Source organism: Fundulus heteroclitus, chromosome 11 (genome assembly GCF_011125445.2).
Source record: "Fundulus heteroclitus isolate FHET01 chromosome 11, MU-UCD_Fhet_4.1, whole genome shotgun sequence".
Lineage (NCBI taxonomy): Eukaryota > Metazoa > Chordata > Actinopteri > Cyprinodontiformes > Fundulidae > Fundulus > Fundulus heteroclitus.
In genome coordinates this window covers 35,600,922-35,619,858 of record NC_046371.1, presented here as the reverse complement: position 1 = coordinate 35,619,858, position 18,937 = coordinate 35,600,922, and the positions used below count along the sequence as shown (strand labels likewise).

The 18,937-nt window shown below is 41.1% G+C and overlaps 1 protein-coding gene across 2 annotated transcripts in view; it reads left to right on the top strand.

Annotated features, from left to right (window-relative positions):
• The window catches only part of dscama (Down syndrome cell adhesion molecule a), a 129,693-nt gene that overhangs the window by 60,123 nt on the left and 50,633 nt on the right, over positions 1-18,937 (top strand). For both annotated transcript variants that reach the window (XM_012865221.3, XM_012865219.3), the window contains exon 4: positions 18,584-18,730. In XM_012865221.3, the coding sequence (XP_012720675.1) occupies positions 18,584-18,730 (147 nt within the window). The remainder of the gene's footprint in view (positions 1-18,583; positions 18,731-18,937) is intronic.

Sequence of the window (18,937 nt, the reverse complement as noted above, 5' to 3'; positions counted from 1 at the left end):
TAACATCTGCTCCGATAGTAAGGAGGCCTAATTCAACCTGTAAGTTGCAGAAACTGATGTGTTAAAATTTGAACAGAAAATCGGCTGAAACAGACACATGCATGTACGTAGTTCTGTCTCTCGTTTCTATAAAAGATAAGCCGAGGAAGAGAGACACAGAGGTAGGTAGTGTTGGGGAGTGGAAGCTAAGTGAGGTTGTTAGGAAGCAGCGCTGACAGTCCAATCCAGTGCTGCAACCATTCAAAAGACAGCTCCTTTTGTTTCTGCCTCCCCTTCTTCTGGCAGCGTCGTAAAAAAAAGAGGGTGAATCTCTCTGTGTGCTGTAACCCACTGACACCTCCCTCTGATCTGCCTCCTGCACGCTACCTTCTCCTGCCCCCCTTCCTCTGCTGCATCCCTTCACCAGCACTCTAGCCTCACCTCCACCTTTCCCTCCGCAGAGCAACCCCCCCCCCCCACACACACACACACACACACACACACACACACACACACACACCTCCTCCCCTTCCTATGCTTATGCCATTGCCTAGAGTCACTCTCCTGGTTGCCACAGTAACCAGCTCACCTCTCTACCCCTTTCTGTCTTCCTCTCTCTCACAATACACCTAAACTAGGGAATCTGTCTCAGTCTGACAGAGACATAGGCAAGGGAAATTGGAGGGAGGCATATTTCAGAACGACGGCTGTTGTGCAGTTGTCTTCCTATCTTCTGTTTTCATTCACGCATACGCTGCAGAGCGGACAAAGAAAGGTAGCAGGAGAAAAACAAGGGGAACAGAACAAATATGGGGGATAAAATAGGAGACTGGAAAGCCACACGTGAACAAAGTAAGCAGTGTCAAGAGTTTTTTCTTTTTCTTCCCATATATTTACAGCTGCTGTAGCACTGTGGCTAAGGAGCATCCTCCACCTGCTCCATCCACTCTGACCCATCCCCCCTCTACTGTGAGGCCACCCAACTCCCTCATCTATCCCTCCCCCTTGTTACCCAGTGGCCTGTTGGGTGGAGGAAATGGTATCCTTCCCTTGGAGCGTTGTGCTTTAGACGTGTTGAGCACCTGAGCACTCTGCATGTCTGTCAGCGAGCTTGTCTGCTGCAATCTCGCCATCTCTAAAGAAGCCCACTGCCCAATTATAGTCCTATTACCTCCTCATTACCCTGGACACAACAGCAACTGGTGGTATAATCACAAAGAGAGCAGAATGGAAATCACTTACATTCATTCAGACATTATTTGCAGATTTTTTTTTTCTCCCTCTGCTGGGTAGTGGCATGTTAAATGCTCCCCCAGTGATTGTGGTAATTTAGTGCAATATGGTAATAGGGGGTGCTGATGGCTATTTCTCTACTCACCAGCTCCCAGTTTTGTCCTTTTGTGAGCTGTTGACGGCCAGATTACATTGAAGATATAATTGGGTATTTAAAATCGCAGTTGATGAACGATAGAAATCAGCTCAGTCATCATTGATTATCACTTCGCAGGGCATGCATCATAAATTAGGCCGTCATTTACTCAAGCGGATTCATTTGCATATAGGCTAAAGAGAAATAGCAGAGTGCTCTCGTTCCTGAAGGGACAATTTTTCATCTGGAAGCTGTCATAGCACAGCTGACATATCTCCTGTTTGGATTTGTTTTTGATTTGTGTTCCTTATTAATGGTTGTAAACATGAATAAATAGCTTGCCTATTGTTTATGCACATCAGAGTGTGTACCATTATACTTGTTTTTATTACTTTAATCTGTAATACAGAATATTTGAATATAGTTCAGATTTACACAGGTGATGATTTACTATCTTGCTGCCTTGTTTTGTTTTTTTATCTGATAGTTTAAAATTGTTCTATATGCCCTGAAAAACATTAAACATTTAGTTGTAATAAAATTAGTTAAATGTCAAAAGCAAAGTAATGATGAACCGAACAGAAAATGTTTTCCCTGAAAAATAATAATTAATTTAATACTCAAAGTTAGGTGAAAAATAGGTAAATAAGATGACTTGAGTAGAGAGGACTGTTAAATCCTGAGAAAGTTATAAAAATGAATTTCCATCCATCCTGACATCAATCCATCCATCCATCCATCCCCAAAGTCTTATGTGCAGTCTTTATGGGCTTCCTCAGCAAGACGAAGTTGTTTAACGAGGACAGAGGGACATGATGGCACTAATTGCGCTGTGTGATTTATACCAGGCTGGGACTGTGCTGGAACACAGGCGGATGATGGTACTCTGAGAGCAGCTGCTTTGCCCAATATTTACTTAACCCTCTGCCGGCGGGCCTGGCACTAGTACTGCTGATGATGGGTCTGCGGGGAGTCGTTTCACCACTGAGTGCTTTGTACAGCAGCCGGGTTGGGGCCACGCGCAGGGACCGGCTCAGGGTGTATGGTGTATGGTCGGTAGAATGGAGCAATTAGCTGGAAGAAGGTGATTGGTCCCCTGAGATTTTTGCTGTCCATAAGGAATCATTGCCAGATGATGCAATGGCAACCTTTTTTTCAAAACACTTCTTTAAAGCACACAGCCTTCCACCTGGGTTTGACTAAGATATAATATAAAATTTAATATAAAAATATTTATTAAGGTGCTTGCCTCTTTTATTTTCTGTATAAATGGACACAAAAGGCCTTTAAGGGTGAACAGTTGTACAAATAGCAGGATTCTACATCGGGCTACATCATTTTGAACCACATTTACAGTTCTGTCATGAGTAAGCTGTGATAGACACTTCCATCCCACGCTTGTCTGTGTGGCTCATCTGGAGTGATAGTCCGAGACATCCTCGGGTTGCATCTGCAGCTCCATTAGTCACACCTCAAAAAAATTAGCAACTGGAGGTGGCAAAGGGGTGTTCCTTGAACAGATCAGTGCAAGAAGTTAAATTCTGTGTAAACATTTGCAGCTTTTATGAGCCCAATGATTTATTTATACTTTAGAAAAGCAAACACAATCTTGATCCCGTTTTGCCCATGAACACCTCTGTGCAGGAATGATATGATGAACGGAAAAAAAAACAGAGCAGAAAAGAGAGAGGAGGGAGTCAGAATTGGTCTCCACAGCAACGATGATTGATATTCTTCAGGTGGAGCAGCTGTCAAGCGGCCTGACCGCTGCAAGCTAATGCATCGTGGGGTTACAGGAGGCAGGGGGAGGGAAGGGAAACTGACAAAAAGACAAAAATTAAAAGGGACCTGTAACAAAAAATGGTACAGGTCTACCTTCCACCATGATGAGTCTTTCATAGAAGGGGTGTTTAATGGCTGTGGTCAACTCATCCTGCAAAACAAAGGATATGTCTCCATTCTGTCCATTGGAGGGGTGCAGGAGATCTCTAGCAGCTGTGAATTGAGCATTTCACAGTTTCTGCTTACTAACAATTACCATTGTTTTTAAATGTGCTATGACATCATTGTATAAACCATTTCATGTAGTTGATATTGCTGCATATGTAAATTCTCCAAAGAATTTCATTAAAAATAACATCAGCTTGTTGTTTTGTCAGGCCAATTGTCCCTCGTCAGTAAAAGGGTTGGGTACATAAATAATATGCCTCTCTACCAAATGGACTTCTCTCTTATTGGCTACAACCATATTTGGTAATCCGGTCAAACATGGCCTCCCCCCCACACCACGTTCCCTCTCCATCCACACCTCCCTTCTCGGCACAACACTCCGTCACAAATTAATATTATGGTTTTATGGCTAGTTGAAGTATTTGTGTTGCAGGATGTCGGACAGGTAAGGCCAAGCTGGCCAAAGGATTTTTCCTAGTGGCACGATTCAACACAGTGGGACCGAAAGAAATAGCAACATAGATTATGTTGTGCCGGAGAGCTCGCTGCGGCAGCATTGCCGTGATGCAGGACTATGCAGCTGGGATCCAGCTCTTCACCTTGGTACCGCAGCTCTACCAGGCAGCGACAGGAAAATCATGCAGCTGGTAGCAGTTTAGCTTCAGTTGTTCAACGGGATTTTTCAGTTACAAACACACTTTCCCTACATTTGACAGCATTTAGAAATGAAATAAACTTACGGGTAATGACAGTGTTGTGGTCACCACTCTCTGTGTCTGCACATATGTTTGTTCAAAAACCATGACTGGAATTCCCCCACAGGAAACCGTCTTCAGTAAAGTCCCCATAAATGTACTTCAGTCACTCTTCTGTGATTCTCTCGTCCTCTCATAAGTGGAAAATTCATGCGTTTTTGAGCACCCTCAGACATATCAGCTCCCCTTTTTAGTAACCACTGTGAAGTAAATTTGAGGTAGAACATGGGATATTTGCCCTCCGCAGCTTCAGCAGTGTCTGCTTCCTGTTCGAGCCGATACAGGGAGGCTGATCTGGGGCTGCCACTCCTCCAACTTCCTCCTCTGGAATGGAGCAGTCAGGCATGCTTGCGCAAGTCACTGCTGGAGTTGAGTTGCTAGCTCTCTCAAGTTCTGTTTTTTTTTTTGCCATATTTATTGGTTGTCCATTGAGCATTCCGGTGCTCGTTCCTTCATAGTTGTCGCTTGCTGGCTGGGCATGCGCACTTCATGTATTTATGTATCAGGTTCGCTTAGCAGTTAGTCATTCACTGTAGCTCCACTACTCTCACCGTAGACTTTGAGCATGGCTGAGAGTGCATGCACAGTTATTAAAAACTTGGGGCTTGGGGAAACTTCTCTAGTTTTATTCTTTTTGTGCATTCAATCTTCTTTTGACATGCAACATGCTGAATTTGAAAATGTTGGCAGGTTCAAGTAAATATTAGAGTTAACGTAAGAATCTATATTCCCAAAAAGATTGCTGATTTGGAAATGCTAATAGTTTAAAATTTCAGCTCAAAATTAATATTTTAATATTAATAATTAATTCATATTTTGGTAAAATCCTGTTTTACAACATCTGCTCTCATACATATTCAATGTGATTGCTACTATGCTCTTAAATTTAAACAATAGTTATGTCTGAAAGTAGGAAAGCTATGAAAATATTTTTATGGCTGTTCTTATCCACACATCTATCTATTTGCTAAACCCACTTATTCTTGAATGGTCTTGAGGGCTGGTGCCTAAATCTCCAGCAGTCGTTGGGCATGGTGCACCCTTGACAGGTCCCCAGCTGTTTTAATCTCCCCTATAACTGTTTTATACTTCTTAAAGAAACATTTAGAACTCTTTATCAACATTACAAGGCTCAACAAAACCTGAAGATCAGAAACCTTGGTTGTACCTTTTTCCTGGTGTGTTTTGGTGCTTGGAAGTGAGTTGGCACCTGAAGGCTGAAACTCCAGGCAGCAACTCTGCAATCTCAGCAATGTTCTTTCTTTTTAAAACATTCCTACTCAGTGCTTCAAATGGTGTTTTCTAGGATGTCTTTTCCAGATTTCTTTAAACAGTGTAATTATTAAGCTCATGAGTCATGACTGAATCCATTAGAAGATGAATGCTGTCATTCTGGTACACAGGAGAGGATGAAGGTCTTTATCACTTCTCTCTTAACCAGTTCAGGTGATTTCTAACACCTGCCTCTCTCACTGAACCCAGGAACTTTGCCTGACTTCAGCACCACGGACAGCACTAGTCATGTTTAGCAGTGCAAACAATAGTAAAATGTTGTTCTTGGGATGAGTCTGTATTCATTTATATATTTATTCTTTGCTTCTGAATCAATCCACTGTTCTTAATGAATAAACTCGATTCATTCAAGATTGCCCCCAAGCTCACCCAGATACAATTGGCTTTCCAAATGCAGTCATTATTTGCAGCGTTAAAATCACAAACATTTTTTTACTTAAGACAAGAGTTTACTTTTACACAACTGGGATAAAAACATCCCACAATGACCATGTTTGACTCCTCTTACCTCAGCATCCCTGCACCTTCTCTTTCCGCCTCTCGGCTCTTCAGCCTCATCTTTCGGCAGTCTCCCTTCCTCCCTGCCCCCCTCTCCCCCTCCCTCCTCAGTGTGGCTCCTGAATATTTAATAAGCTTGAATTACTGAGGCCCTCAACTGTAATGATGGGAAAATCAGACAATTAAAGCAGAAGGGCTCTGGCTTTAAGTCTTACCTCCCCCAGAGGAGCCAGAGATTATTTAAAGTGGCACACTGTTTGATTATCTAATCCTCCTCGTGCCCCCTCTGCTTTACTCACAGAGCAGTGTCGCCTTGCTCCACTTGCCACCACAAATTACCATGAAACACCAATGAGCTCTGTGTTTAAACCCATTTTCATGAGCAGGAATGTTGTGCCAGGATGTCTCAAAGGGACTATCCATATATAGGTTAGCTTCTTTACATTTAGGTTAGCCATGTCCTGCTTCCAGTCTTCTAGGGCATTCCTGTCATGTTCACACTTAGCAAATGTAATTATTATGATGCTGAGAAGTGTACATTTACAAAGAACAAAAACAGGTTACTAGGTAGAAAACTGACATCTTTTGTGTTTGTTCAAGACAATGGTGCATTTAGTCAATACATCTTTTCCCCAGGTGGCACAAGGGCTATTCAAGCTTTTTTTTCCATATCTTCTTTCATCAAGCAGGAGTAAAAGCAAAGTAGAAAGGTAACTTTGACCTGCCGATGTGGTGTTTGAAGCAGCAGGAATGGAAACAAGCCCTGACTTTCCTCCAACAAAGCCGGTTTTGTTTAGCTTTCCCAGTGAGCTTGAGTTATTTTCCGGACAAAGTGATGGATCGTGATGGAGCGGACAGTTGCAGCTTCCTTAGAGCATGCCAGTGTGACACACACATGCGTGCACACACACAAACACACAAACACAGAGGGAGGTTTTCACCAGACAGAGATGAATATTCATGATCATACAGCTGAAGCTCAACACTGGCTCATTTAGTGTTGGCCAGAGCGGGGCCAATGATAGCATTGTAAACACGCGAAACTCACTGGGTTTAATAGCTTGACTGCAGAGCTGGCTAATTACCCTGCACCATCCTTCACATAGTGACAGACAGAGAAACATTTGAAACACGACAAAACCTTTAAATAAGGAATATGGGACAGATTGTTGCAGATTACACTGCTGTCATAGGCAAGGCATGGCTAATCTATTTGTATAGCACATTCCAGTACAAGGACAACACAAAGTGCTTTAAATTATTAAAACATAGGAAAATAAAAACAGAATAAAGCAAGTTGGAATAAAATATAGAAAAAATTAAACAAAATAAAACATGAGAAAATGGAAATTAAAAACAGATACAAATGATTTTAAAAACAGATGGACTACAAGCTTAAACTAATGATATTTCAGTTAGCGGTTTAACTAGAATAGTCAAAGGCAATCCTAAACAAATGTGTTTTTAATCTTGATTTAAAATAACTCAGGCTTTCAGCACCTTTACAGTTTTCTGGAAGTTTGCTTCAGATAAGTGGAGCAGTCATTGTCGGATCCAAAACAGACCATGGGTCTGCAAAGAGACAGATGGGGAATCAGTCGGTCCACTGGTGTAGTCAGAACCACTTGGAGCTTAATGCACTCAACACAGTAGAAATGCTGGTGGACTTCTAGAGTACCCCCCCCCCCCCGCACCACAACCACACACACACACACACACAAACACACACACTGTGTCCCCCAACATCCTTAACAACACTGTGTCTGCTGTGGATCACACACATACTGAAAGAGTATGTTGGTGGTAGCATCATGCTAAGCTAAGGTTCTGTTTTGCTGCTAGTGGTAGTATTGTGTTGCAAAAACTAAATGGTATAATAAAGCGGCCCTCACCTGACCTCATATCAATACAGTTAAATAGCTGAAACTTGAACAAAATTGGATGTTTGAGTCATAAGCACATCTATGTGTTTGAAATGGATAAAGCAGGCCAGTGAAGGAAGCTTCTTGAACCTCCTTCTCTGTGTGAGTTTATGTACATTTCTGACATATTCTGTATGCAGATTAACAAAAACAAAATACATAATGAGTGATTCATTCAATCTGTCATATGAGTAAATACATTGGTAGAATCCCTCAGATGTCTTCCTGGCTAAAGCTGTACAGACAGACGATAACTCAGCTCCCTCAGCCCTTTAACTTGACACAGGAATGCGGGGCAACGGTGTGGCCTCGGGGTTCAAGCTTCCTTTCAGCCTACCAATTTGAATATCATTCAGCGTCTATTTGCATCTAGTTTTAATAGCAGTTTACTCAGTCAAGCAGAAGATGACAACTTTATCTGCGGTTGACACATGAGGCCATGCGCCTGAGGCTAGCAAGTGTCTAGCTAATGAGCAGAGGGATGCTGCTGCTGATTAGGGCGGCAATAAAAAACGCACAGCCTCCTACTCTGACTCCACTCCAGAGAAGGAATAAAACTGAGCCCAGGCCCAGACGGTTACATCCCCGGTACTGGGGGAGTTTAGCCGGGAGGTTAATTAGGATTTCTGTTTATTTCATTGATTCTAAAATGAGGAGATGTGATATGATTAAAGAAAATTGTTTAAGATGAGGGTTAGACTTTTAATAAGAGTTTGGATTGTGTTCATTCTTAGTAATGAAACAATTTCTGTTTTTGACTGCATTTCAGTGATCTACTGTAGATGTAATAGCACTCCTGGTAGAGATGTTTGAAAACACTTAACATGTATCTTTTATTGATGCAGCAGCATCTTACATGTGAAAATTTTAACAATCCAACTTTTTAATTTGAGTACACTTATTTAGTGGCGAGAAAATCCCATATTAAGAGATAGAAAATCACTTCTGGGATCCTTAAAATAAGTGAGGCTAAAACATGTCACACTGATGGGTTTGCCATTAGCTGCAAGTATGAGCAAAATGCAGAAAAGGACCTCATATCCACTGTTACGTAGATAGAGGACCTATGATTCTGAGGGCCTGATTGTGTTCTAAAGTGGTGGGAACCTTTCTTAACTTGCATAACGTCAGGAACCCCTTGAAATGCCAGCAGAAAATTGACTGACTCTGCCATAAAAAGAACATAAATGGTCATCACCAGGTCCTACTGCATAATGTTTAATATATTTGCACAAGTCAACTCAGAAATTGTCCACCTGTTCCAAAGCAAGCCTTCTTTCAATGACATCTAAGTCCCCAGCCCTGAATCCTATCGAAAACCTTTGGGTTGAGCCGATTAGAGAGGATCCAGGACTCTGAATGACCTAATCATCTTCTGTCATTATCAATTCAACATACAGTTCAACAGAATTTGTTCTATGCATTTAGCCCATCCCTTAGGGAGCAGTGGGCTGCTACTGTGAGACGCCCAGGGACCATTCTAGGGCTTAGGGTCTTGTTCAAATACCCAGAGTGGCAGTTTGTGGTATTCAAACCCAGATCCTTGCAGCCTCTTCAAGACAAAAGTGTCTTTCTCTCTAAGCACTAGGCCGCCATTGGTCAAAGATCCCTGCCTTCGTGAAGCCCTCGAATGTGATAAGGAGCTACAAATCTATTAAATTTATCTGACTGTAAATTCCAGCAAGGCTAAACTGAAACATATTTTATTTGAACATTTAGAAATAGCCCATGTTTATAGCCCTGGAAAACATTTACTAATTTTTCACTGCTACAAAATGGACAACTTTGAAATGTGTGTTTAGGGTTGAAATTTCCTAAAAATTGGTTGCTGTATTTTTTTTCCTTTTAAGTGTTATGTACAGAAGTCCTTAATAAAGGTTTACTTTTGCTAAAAGGGCTTGAACATCACTATAGGAAGAAACAACTTACTCATCATAGCAAATCACCCATACATTTTGAATATAGTGTATATAAATGATAAATATGAACAGTTGATCATTGATGTGTGTATATGTCCACTGAAATATTAGACTGGACGAGCCTGATTCCAGGTCTCCCTTGTGATGCAGTACTGGGAATACTGCACACTAAGCCAATGTGTTGTCATGGCAACCCCAGCAGCTGTCAGTTCACCTCCTGTAAGAGAGACAGATGATTTTTATTACAAGGGCTGCAAACACTGGTGGGGTCTCCCTTCTTCCATAGGCATACTATGTATGCCAGCCTGATCAAATCCCACTTCCAATGCCAATGATGGAAATCAGGCCAAATTAGAGCGCTAGCCCTCCTGGGCTCAGAGTCCACTCATCATTACACACACACACCCCTGGCAGTTCTAGAGCCAGTCCCTGTGTCACATTATCATTCTGGGAAACAATGTGGCATCACATATGGTAATATTATAGCACCAATTTCAGACGGTTGAAAACACAAGTGCTCATAAATGTTTATTATACCATGAAGTAATTAAAATTTAAACAGAGAAGCAGTGATCAGATTTCATATTAAGAACTGTAATCACCAGCATTCAGAAAAGCTTTAGCCTACTTACAAAATGAGCTGCAACAATATATATATATATATATATATATATATATATATATATATATATATATATATATATATATATATATATATATATATATATATATATATATGTATATATAAACTGCCACGCCAGAGAGGGAATGTTCTCAAATAATGCCTCCACTGCCCTGTAAAAATTAAAGTTTAAAAGTCATTTATCCTGAACAAAAACAGCTATCCCCTCAAAAATGCAGCATTGCACTAATTTATCATTTGTGCAGCATTTTTTTTGTCTGAAAACATGCAACATAGACTGAGTGACAGCGTTCAGTCCGAAGGGTAGGGATTTTTCGGAGTTTTGGTCCTGCTCTCACCCGCCTCTGTCCCTCAAGTTCCGGCGGTATCACCTTATCTATTTGTTGTCCCAAATGCCAATCATTCTGACACGCACCTGTAACACCAGTGTGCATATTCGTTCCTTGTCAGTTTCCACTTTCTGTCTTCACATGCACACTTCTAGTGTTTATGTATCTGGTTAGCTCAGTGGTCAGCTTCCATAACATACCATACCATATCTTTATTTACAAAGTGCTTAACAACAGCCAACAGCTGAACCAGTTACAAAACTAACATTATAAGATAATGCATAAAAACACTTAAAAGAAACAATAAAAAACAATTTCCAAGCAGGTGGGAAAAGGTGGAAAAAGGTGTCCGGTGTGTTGTGTCTCAGTAAGAGCGAAAGAAGAGGTGTACAAAACAGTGGTGAGACCAGCAACATTGTATGGTTTAGAGACAGAGGCACTGAGGAAGAGAGAGGAAGCAGAACTGGAAGTAGCCACAATTAAAATGTTGAGGTTCTCTTTGGGAGTGTCAAGGATGGATCATATCAGGAATGAATACATCAGATCATGTTGACAGCTCATGTAGGATATACTGGCGATAAAGCCAGTGTGGCCAGACCGAGATGGTTTGGACATGTACAGAGGAGGGATAGTGAGTCCAACATTAGAAGGATGCTAAGACTAGAACTGGAGACTTCGTAGAAGACCAAAGTGGAGATTTGTGGATGGAGCTAAACTGGACATGAAGGTAGCTGGTGTGAGAGAAGACAAAATATAGGGTTAAATGGAAACAGATGACTCAACCTTGGCAATACCTCAAAGAGAAAAGCCAGAAGATCCCTGTGCCATGCCATGTATGCAGTATGGGGAAACCTTATCCATATTTTGTGTACACCCATACATATTGGTGTACACCCAATATGTATGTACACCCATACATATTGGGTGTATGTCCTGCTTCATCCGACACTAACAACTAACTAACTAACTAACTTGGTTACCACAGATACTTGGACTACTGGTAAGAGCCTTCCAGGTATTAGTACTTTGCATATTCAATTATAGGCGGGGACATGGTGGTCCAGGCTGATCAGAGTAATTAAAGTTTTCTAACACACAATTTGCAAATTGCACCTCTAAATACTGAGAAGATGTTACAGAGTTTGCTGGTAATGAGTTAATTAGCTTCAGGCTTTGAATTGGTATGCATTATTTTCTTCTCTCAGCTGACTTTGAGCCAAGGTTATGGTGTCACTGTGGGCCGGCGCTGTCTCCTGGGACTATGCTCTACTCTCTAATACACTCAAAGACAGTTGCACAGCAGGGACTCTGGAAACAGAGTGATGAGGAGGCATTTTTTATCTGCAATGTTTAGCTGACTGCACTGGTTTCCTGTCAGTGGCATCTAGACTGTTGTTGAGCAAGTTTTAGTCAAAGTTCTGAGGAGATCTTGGGGAAAATGGTTAATACTGCTTATTATTAATACTGTTTATGCCAAAACAATTGCAATTCAAAGATAAGCTTTTTCTAATTTGCCATGTGTTCACTTTTTAAATACACCATTGAGTTACAGTTGCTTTTACAGCAGCTTATTTCATCTGTATCAGTCAGGGTAGGCCTCGGAGAGAGAGAGGTGCTGGGTTCCTGTTGCGATCTGTCAGACAGACAGGGCTGACACTTTTGTTGATAATTGCTCTGCCTAGCCATGATCTGAATTAGCATATGAAAGTTGTGCCTTTTTTCCCCTTCCCCCTTCTGGAAGCGCATAGCTGTAAGCCAATTTGTAAGTCATTTAAGATGACAGAAAGTGGTTGTATCCCAGAGGTGGTCTTTTCCTCTTGATCTCTAATTTTTTTTGTCTCTCTCGTTCAGCGAGTCTCCACCTCCTCCTCCCATCTCATCCTTCTCCTACTCATGTCTCAATTATAACAGTGAAATGCCTTCAGCGAGGTGTTCTTATTCTTTTGGTTAAAGCAGACGGCTCAGGGCAGATGGTTGCGCAGCAAGCTTAGGTCAAAGTACTCAGATATGCCACCGTGTGTCATTGTCTTCCACTTCAATTGAAATCCTGTTCTCTTAGTCCTTGGTGCACATTAACCTTTGTGTCTTCTAATGACATATGTACCCCAATGCAAACTGTCCTTGTCAAAAAGTGCTTCAATAGCATGAGGGCAAAGGCGAGATTTTCACTTATTCTATTATTTTGCGCAAGCAATTAGGGTTCCAGTGGCAAACTGCAAAGTGTCCTAGAGAATAAAACATCTACTTGCAGGCTCAGCGTGACTTAAACAGGGATTAATTGAAGCTATTTAGTGAGGATCCACAGAAAGGGACTTGTGTTTGCAGCACCAGTGATGCCAAAGCAGCTGGGTGGGCCAAAGGAAGGGAAGAGAAGACTGATGGTCCTGCAAGCCACCTGGGCTGAAATGAAGCCATAATTGACTAAATATACACACAGGTGTGGGCGCATACACTCGCTCATACGTCTGACATACTCTAACACATACTGCAGCAGCAGTGGAGGTTGTCTCTCAGGCTCTGTTAGTATGCAGTGGGCGGAGCAGGAAAAAAACAATGGCAAGCACCTTTGCTCGTTACTATTGACTGCTGGCTGCTGGTGTATGAAGCTTTAACACATTATAACACATTAGCACTGACTAGCATGGACACACGCATGAAAAAAATTTGTGTGTGTGTGTGTGTGTGTGTGTGTGTGTGTGTGTGTGTGTGTGTGTGTGTGTGTGTGTGTGTGTGTGTGTGTGTGTGTGTGTGTGTGTTATTTTTATACACTCAGGAATGAAAACATGTTGTGTCCAACAGTGGGCACAATCCAGTGGTCGAGTGGTGAGAACAGTCGCACTAATCTGCAAACAGATAATTGGGTTGCTAACTTTCATTCATCACATTCCTGTTCACAATAACATTAGAAACTGTTTTCAGACTGGTTAGTGTCCGCTTTATTGGATTTCGATAATTGTAAGTTCGATAACAACATTCAAGATATTCATCCGACGCTTAAGTCACTGTCCAGGCTCTCACTATACAATACACATACACACAGATTTCTCTACAACAGTAGCGATCACGGCTCCACAACAAACATAAAAAAAACATTGTTAAAAACTGTGCTGGTCTGTGTTTATCCCAAGCAGCAATGAAATTAGACAAAGGGAACTGAATTATGTCTCTTGTTTCTTGTAGATTTTCCCCTTCTCATCAAAAACTTCGAGGAGTTCTTCAGTTCTTGAACTGTGAGAAAATGAGCTGGAGACTAAGATATACTGCTCCACTCCCAGTACTGGAGTGGAGCAGTATATCAAAGAGCTGTCAGTACTGCCATCTGTCACATGGTGTTTTACCTGCTCTCATTTTTGCCATTGTCAGACAATGTTCAGAGAAAAGGAAATAAACTGAGAAAGGAAGAGAGGAGCAAGCTATATCCTACAAAATGAAAATAATACGCAAATACATGTCCCCCCCCCCCCCCCCCCCACCACCACCACCACCTTTTATTTAATTGTTTGTCACACACACCTTTAGAGCCTCCAAGCAACTAGCCAACAAAATCCACTATAGGGTGTCAAGTCCATGGTCTCCTCTTTCTAACTAGGTCAACACTTGATTAAAGTGTATGCCTACTATTCCATCACCAGTTTTCTCTTCTCTTCTCATTTGTGCCTTTCTTAATGCACCAAAAAACTCAGTTTAGATGGTGATATGTTCTCTGTTTGGTGATCTATGTTTCCTTATTCTAAGCATGTGCTGTGTAAGAGTCTGCCCCGGCAGTCTTAATCAGTGTTAAACTGGCATGACTGGACTAAATGAGGGTAATTCAACACCCCATAAAGTCTGCATCATAATGTGTCTCAGAGTACCTCCAGAATCCCTCACTATGCGCCAGCCTCATTTGATCACCATCTCTGATAGGCCTCTCCATCATTTGTGACATAAAATACTCCGCCAGCTACCGGCTACAGCGCACATTGCCCCTCATAAATATTGACTACCCCCGTCTCCTTTCACGTGTTCATGCAAATTAGCATTACATTACTGCGATCCAACCTGTGCAGCCGTGCCTTATCAAAGAGCTCTGTGATCCCGGGCTCCTAGCACTTTAGTCTGGAGTGGGAGGGGGAAAAAAAGAAGAGGAGACCTGTGTGTGAGAGTTTCCCCCAGGAGAGAGAGGAAAGAGCGATGAGCTACATGATAACGAGCTGTGTTACACTGCTACACAGCACACAGTCTTGTCATAGCACCTCAAAGCTGTTCGGAGCTAAATGGCTGCAGCAGATGTTTGGTGACTACAATCACACAGGGCTGCGTACCTCACTTGACTTGCAAATATTTGCTAAGTGACTTCAATATTGGATCTTCACTATTCCCTTTTTTCGAGGATGTATAAGATGAAATGAATACACACAGCTGTCTTTATATGCTACAATCTGTGACTGTCATGTCATCTTTTATTATTGTCATAAAAACCCAGCCTTCTCTTGTGATGACATTTTGAGGCAAATGGTCCTTTATTTATTTCTTTAATTTGTCAGTTACAGTTCTTTAGACTCCAAAGGATGGCACCCCATAAAGAAACTGGTCAGTTTTTCCAAATGTCTTTTGGCAGAGAGAGAGAGAGAGAGAGAGAGAGAGAGAGAGAGAGAGAGAGAGAGAGAGAGAGAGAGAGAGAGAGAGAGAGAGAGATCGTGGGTTGATTTCCGATGGTCTTTCTTGATTTTGCTATGGTCAAATGTTGTCATTTCTAAAAAATGGACCTTGGCCAAAGTCCAATGAGTTTTAGAGCAACACTTTCAATGTCTCCTAATAAAGGCAATTACAACCCTAACTCTTAGGCACAGAATGTATGTATGTATGTATGTATGTATGTATGTATGTATGTATGTATGTATGTATGTATGTATGTATGTATGTATGTATGACCAGTGTATTTTTGGCTGTGTATAATAATAGTAAAAAGTTAATTTCTTTCAGTAATTTAATTAATTAGGTGAAACACATCTCAACGGGCAGAATTCACGGGGAAACAGGCAGACTTGTGCAGCACACAGACACAAGCAACTTTCATCAGTGACGGGAAGCAGAAGAGTCCAGCTGGCTAAGCACACAGGAACTGGTAGAGGCAGAGCCCATCAAGACAAGACGATCTGACAGGGATGAGTTGGCTGAGGCCACTGAGCTATATTATACACTGGAGTGCTAATCACCGTCTGTTTGAACGAGTCGCTTTGAAGCCACCGGCCGCCATATTGGTACTCCCTATTTCCCCCCAGTAACTAGGGAATATGTGCGCTACAGCATCAAATAACGAGGATTTTCTCATGTTCAGGGCGGGCTTAAAACTTTTAAAATCTGAAATGCCATATACTTTTATGTTATGTTCTAAAACTATCACGTAATGAGAAAGTCATGTGCTGAAATATTTTGCATTTTATTCATTTAAATATATGTATTTAACATTTTTAAATATATAAATAACAATATACAAAAACATATATTTACATATGTGTATACATATATATACATATATACATAAACACATACTTATATAGACATATATATATATTTAATATGAATAACATGTAAAATATTTCAGCATCTAATATCCTAGTAGTTGATAGTGTTATTACATCCACTGACTGTAGAATTACCTGTGAAACGTTTTCACACAGCCAGAAAACTGCTTGTTGTTGCAACCAAATCCTATGGGATTCTGTGAGAGTAGGGAGGAGCAAGATGGCGGCCAGTGACTTCAGTTTTTCGGCAAAATCAGCACTCCAGTGTATTATATAGCTCAGTGGCTGAGGCAGGTATATACAGACAGGGGAACAGGTGAGCAGAGCTGGCAGTAATTACCAGCAGCAGGTGGAGCTGATCTCGACTAATTGACTGGTGACTGAGGAGTGGACTGAGCTGATTGGGTGGTAACAGACAGCTGTTTGCTGAGGGGAGTGGAAACTAATTAGTCTAAAAAAGTCCAAAACAAAGCAAACAAAAAGCTAAATCATGACAATTTTATTTAATGGTCCTGCAGAAAATAGTCTAACTAGGAGATGTGAAATGACAAAAATATTAGAGCTGTTTAAATTATCACGTTAACTGACCCCCCCCCCCACCCACTTTCATGCGATAAAATAAATTAACGAAACAATTTCAAGAGCTCTGGATAAACAGAGATGGGTATTCTGCCTCTAGTCCCGATGCGTTAACATCAGCCCCATAGCTTGCATGATACACTAGCAATGATAACGTGACACGACTCACTTTATCGAGGATAACTGGTGTCTGCACTCTTTTGCATTAACTATGAGTAAGTCTACCGAGCGCCACAATGCAGAGGCATCAAGAATGGATGATTCTCAGAAAGTCTTTGGTCTGTGGTGGTGTTCCTGTAGCGTTAAGTTGTTTCGGCAATCTTGAGTTTAACGACAGTACAGGCTGTAGAGGAGAGGGATGTGAACATTGCAGACGCGAGTGGGCGTGACACTGCTAAGACATTCCTCCTGGCTCTGATTGGTTATTTCTCATTGGAAGTGGTGCATTTCTGCAAATGGCAGTAGAACCACTGGGAGAAGCCAGAAGAACTTGATTATCTATCTCATATTTTACTTTCAGGACATAGTGACAGTTTTAACAAATATGGAAAAGAGAACTTTTTACAAAAGTTATTTAATGCAGCTTGTTCTTTTCAAAATGTACTGTTAATCTAATCTGTGCATGAGTTCCTGTGGTTTTTATCATTTATGTGCAGCTTCCTCTGTACCAAGGGATGCAGGATGTCAATAATTTGTTTTCTATAACCCATGAATTTGTTGGTTCCAATATCAAGACATCTATTGGTTTCACATACAAAGCAATTATATGGACCTCATTCAAACCCAAAACGTGATTCTTTTTCAACTTTATCAAACACTGGCACAACTGTTTTATGCATCTACAAGGTATACTGTGGGTCTGGTGTACTTCAATCCATATTATGATTACTGGCTGCTCCAGCAACTGTATTTAACTCAAGCTCCATTTGCAATACCACCTCTTATGGCTAGTATTGCATTGGGAATCAAATCCCTTAAACACCCATCGGTGGGCTGCATGTGTTCCAAATTGCATCCAAATTGGACTATTCCTTTTAGGTGCATGACTTGATGATTAATGAACAATTAGTAGCCATGTTAGGGTACAACAAGCTCATGAGACGTTTACTTATTTGTCTTCACAAATACAGTTGAGAGTTAGACAAATATGTTTGCTCTACAATACCACAAAAAATAACAAAAACCCACATTTACTGTTTACTTTGCAGCCCTTGACCAACAGACTCCCTGCCCAGTACTGGTCCAGTGCCTATTGGTTGATCACCCCTAGCTAAGTTCTCTAGATAAAAACACTTGTCAACACCTAATAAATAGCACTTTGTGAAACAGTCTTCTGCTTGATGAAAAATATTGTGAGATTTTTTATATCACAAGACTAGCTATGCAGGTTAATCATTACATCACAGTAGTTTTATGTTTCTGCTTTTGTTCATTTCTTGGTACTAGAGTAACAACAACAAGCATAGGAGAGTGTAATTGTATTTGTCTTGCATAACAGAATGGTTTATCATTTCTTTTAATTGGATATTTGTTGCACAAGACAACTAAGCTGAGTGGGAGCTCAGCAGGGACCAATGAGTCAAGAAAACATCCTTCATGTGAAGAAATAGATAGCATTTCCAAACTGTTTAGAAGTGTGCACACTTTGCAGTGTGTATCACGTACTGTGTAGGTAATGTAAATGTGCCATATGTGGTAATGGTTCCCCCACAGGCATTTAAACTGTTTATGGGTGTCATGTTACAATCCTTCATGATTTTATGATTTCACTGAGATACACCTACACTTAAACATGCTTCATGGTGTGTTGAATGTGCTTTCTGAATGTGTTTCTTCACAGTGTCACGGTTTCTAATTACATCCACGGGTGCCCTGTATATCCTGGATGTACAAATGGAAGATGGGCTTTACAACTACAGGTGTATGACACGACATCGGTATACAGGAGAGACCCGACAGAGCAATAGTGCCCGCCTTATTGTCTCAGGTAAAAACCCAGTTTTAGAACTTCACGTCATCAGTGTAAACAAGCAGCATTCCAAAACTCACTGAGTATAATTATGCTAAAGGAATGTTTTTAGATCTGTTTATGAAAAAGAGATGAAAGCACCTACATGAGTAACCCAAAAGACAAAGAACGAAAGTTTGCACACATGACAGAGGAACATATGACATACCATGTAGGTCTTCTAAA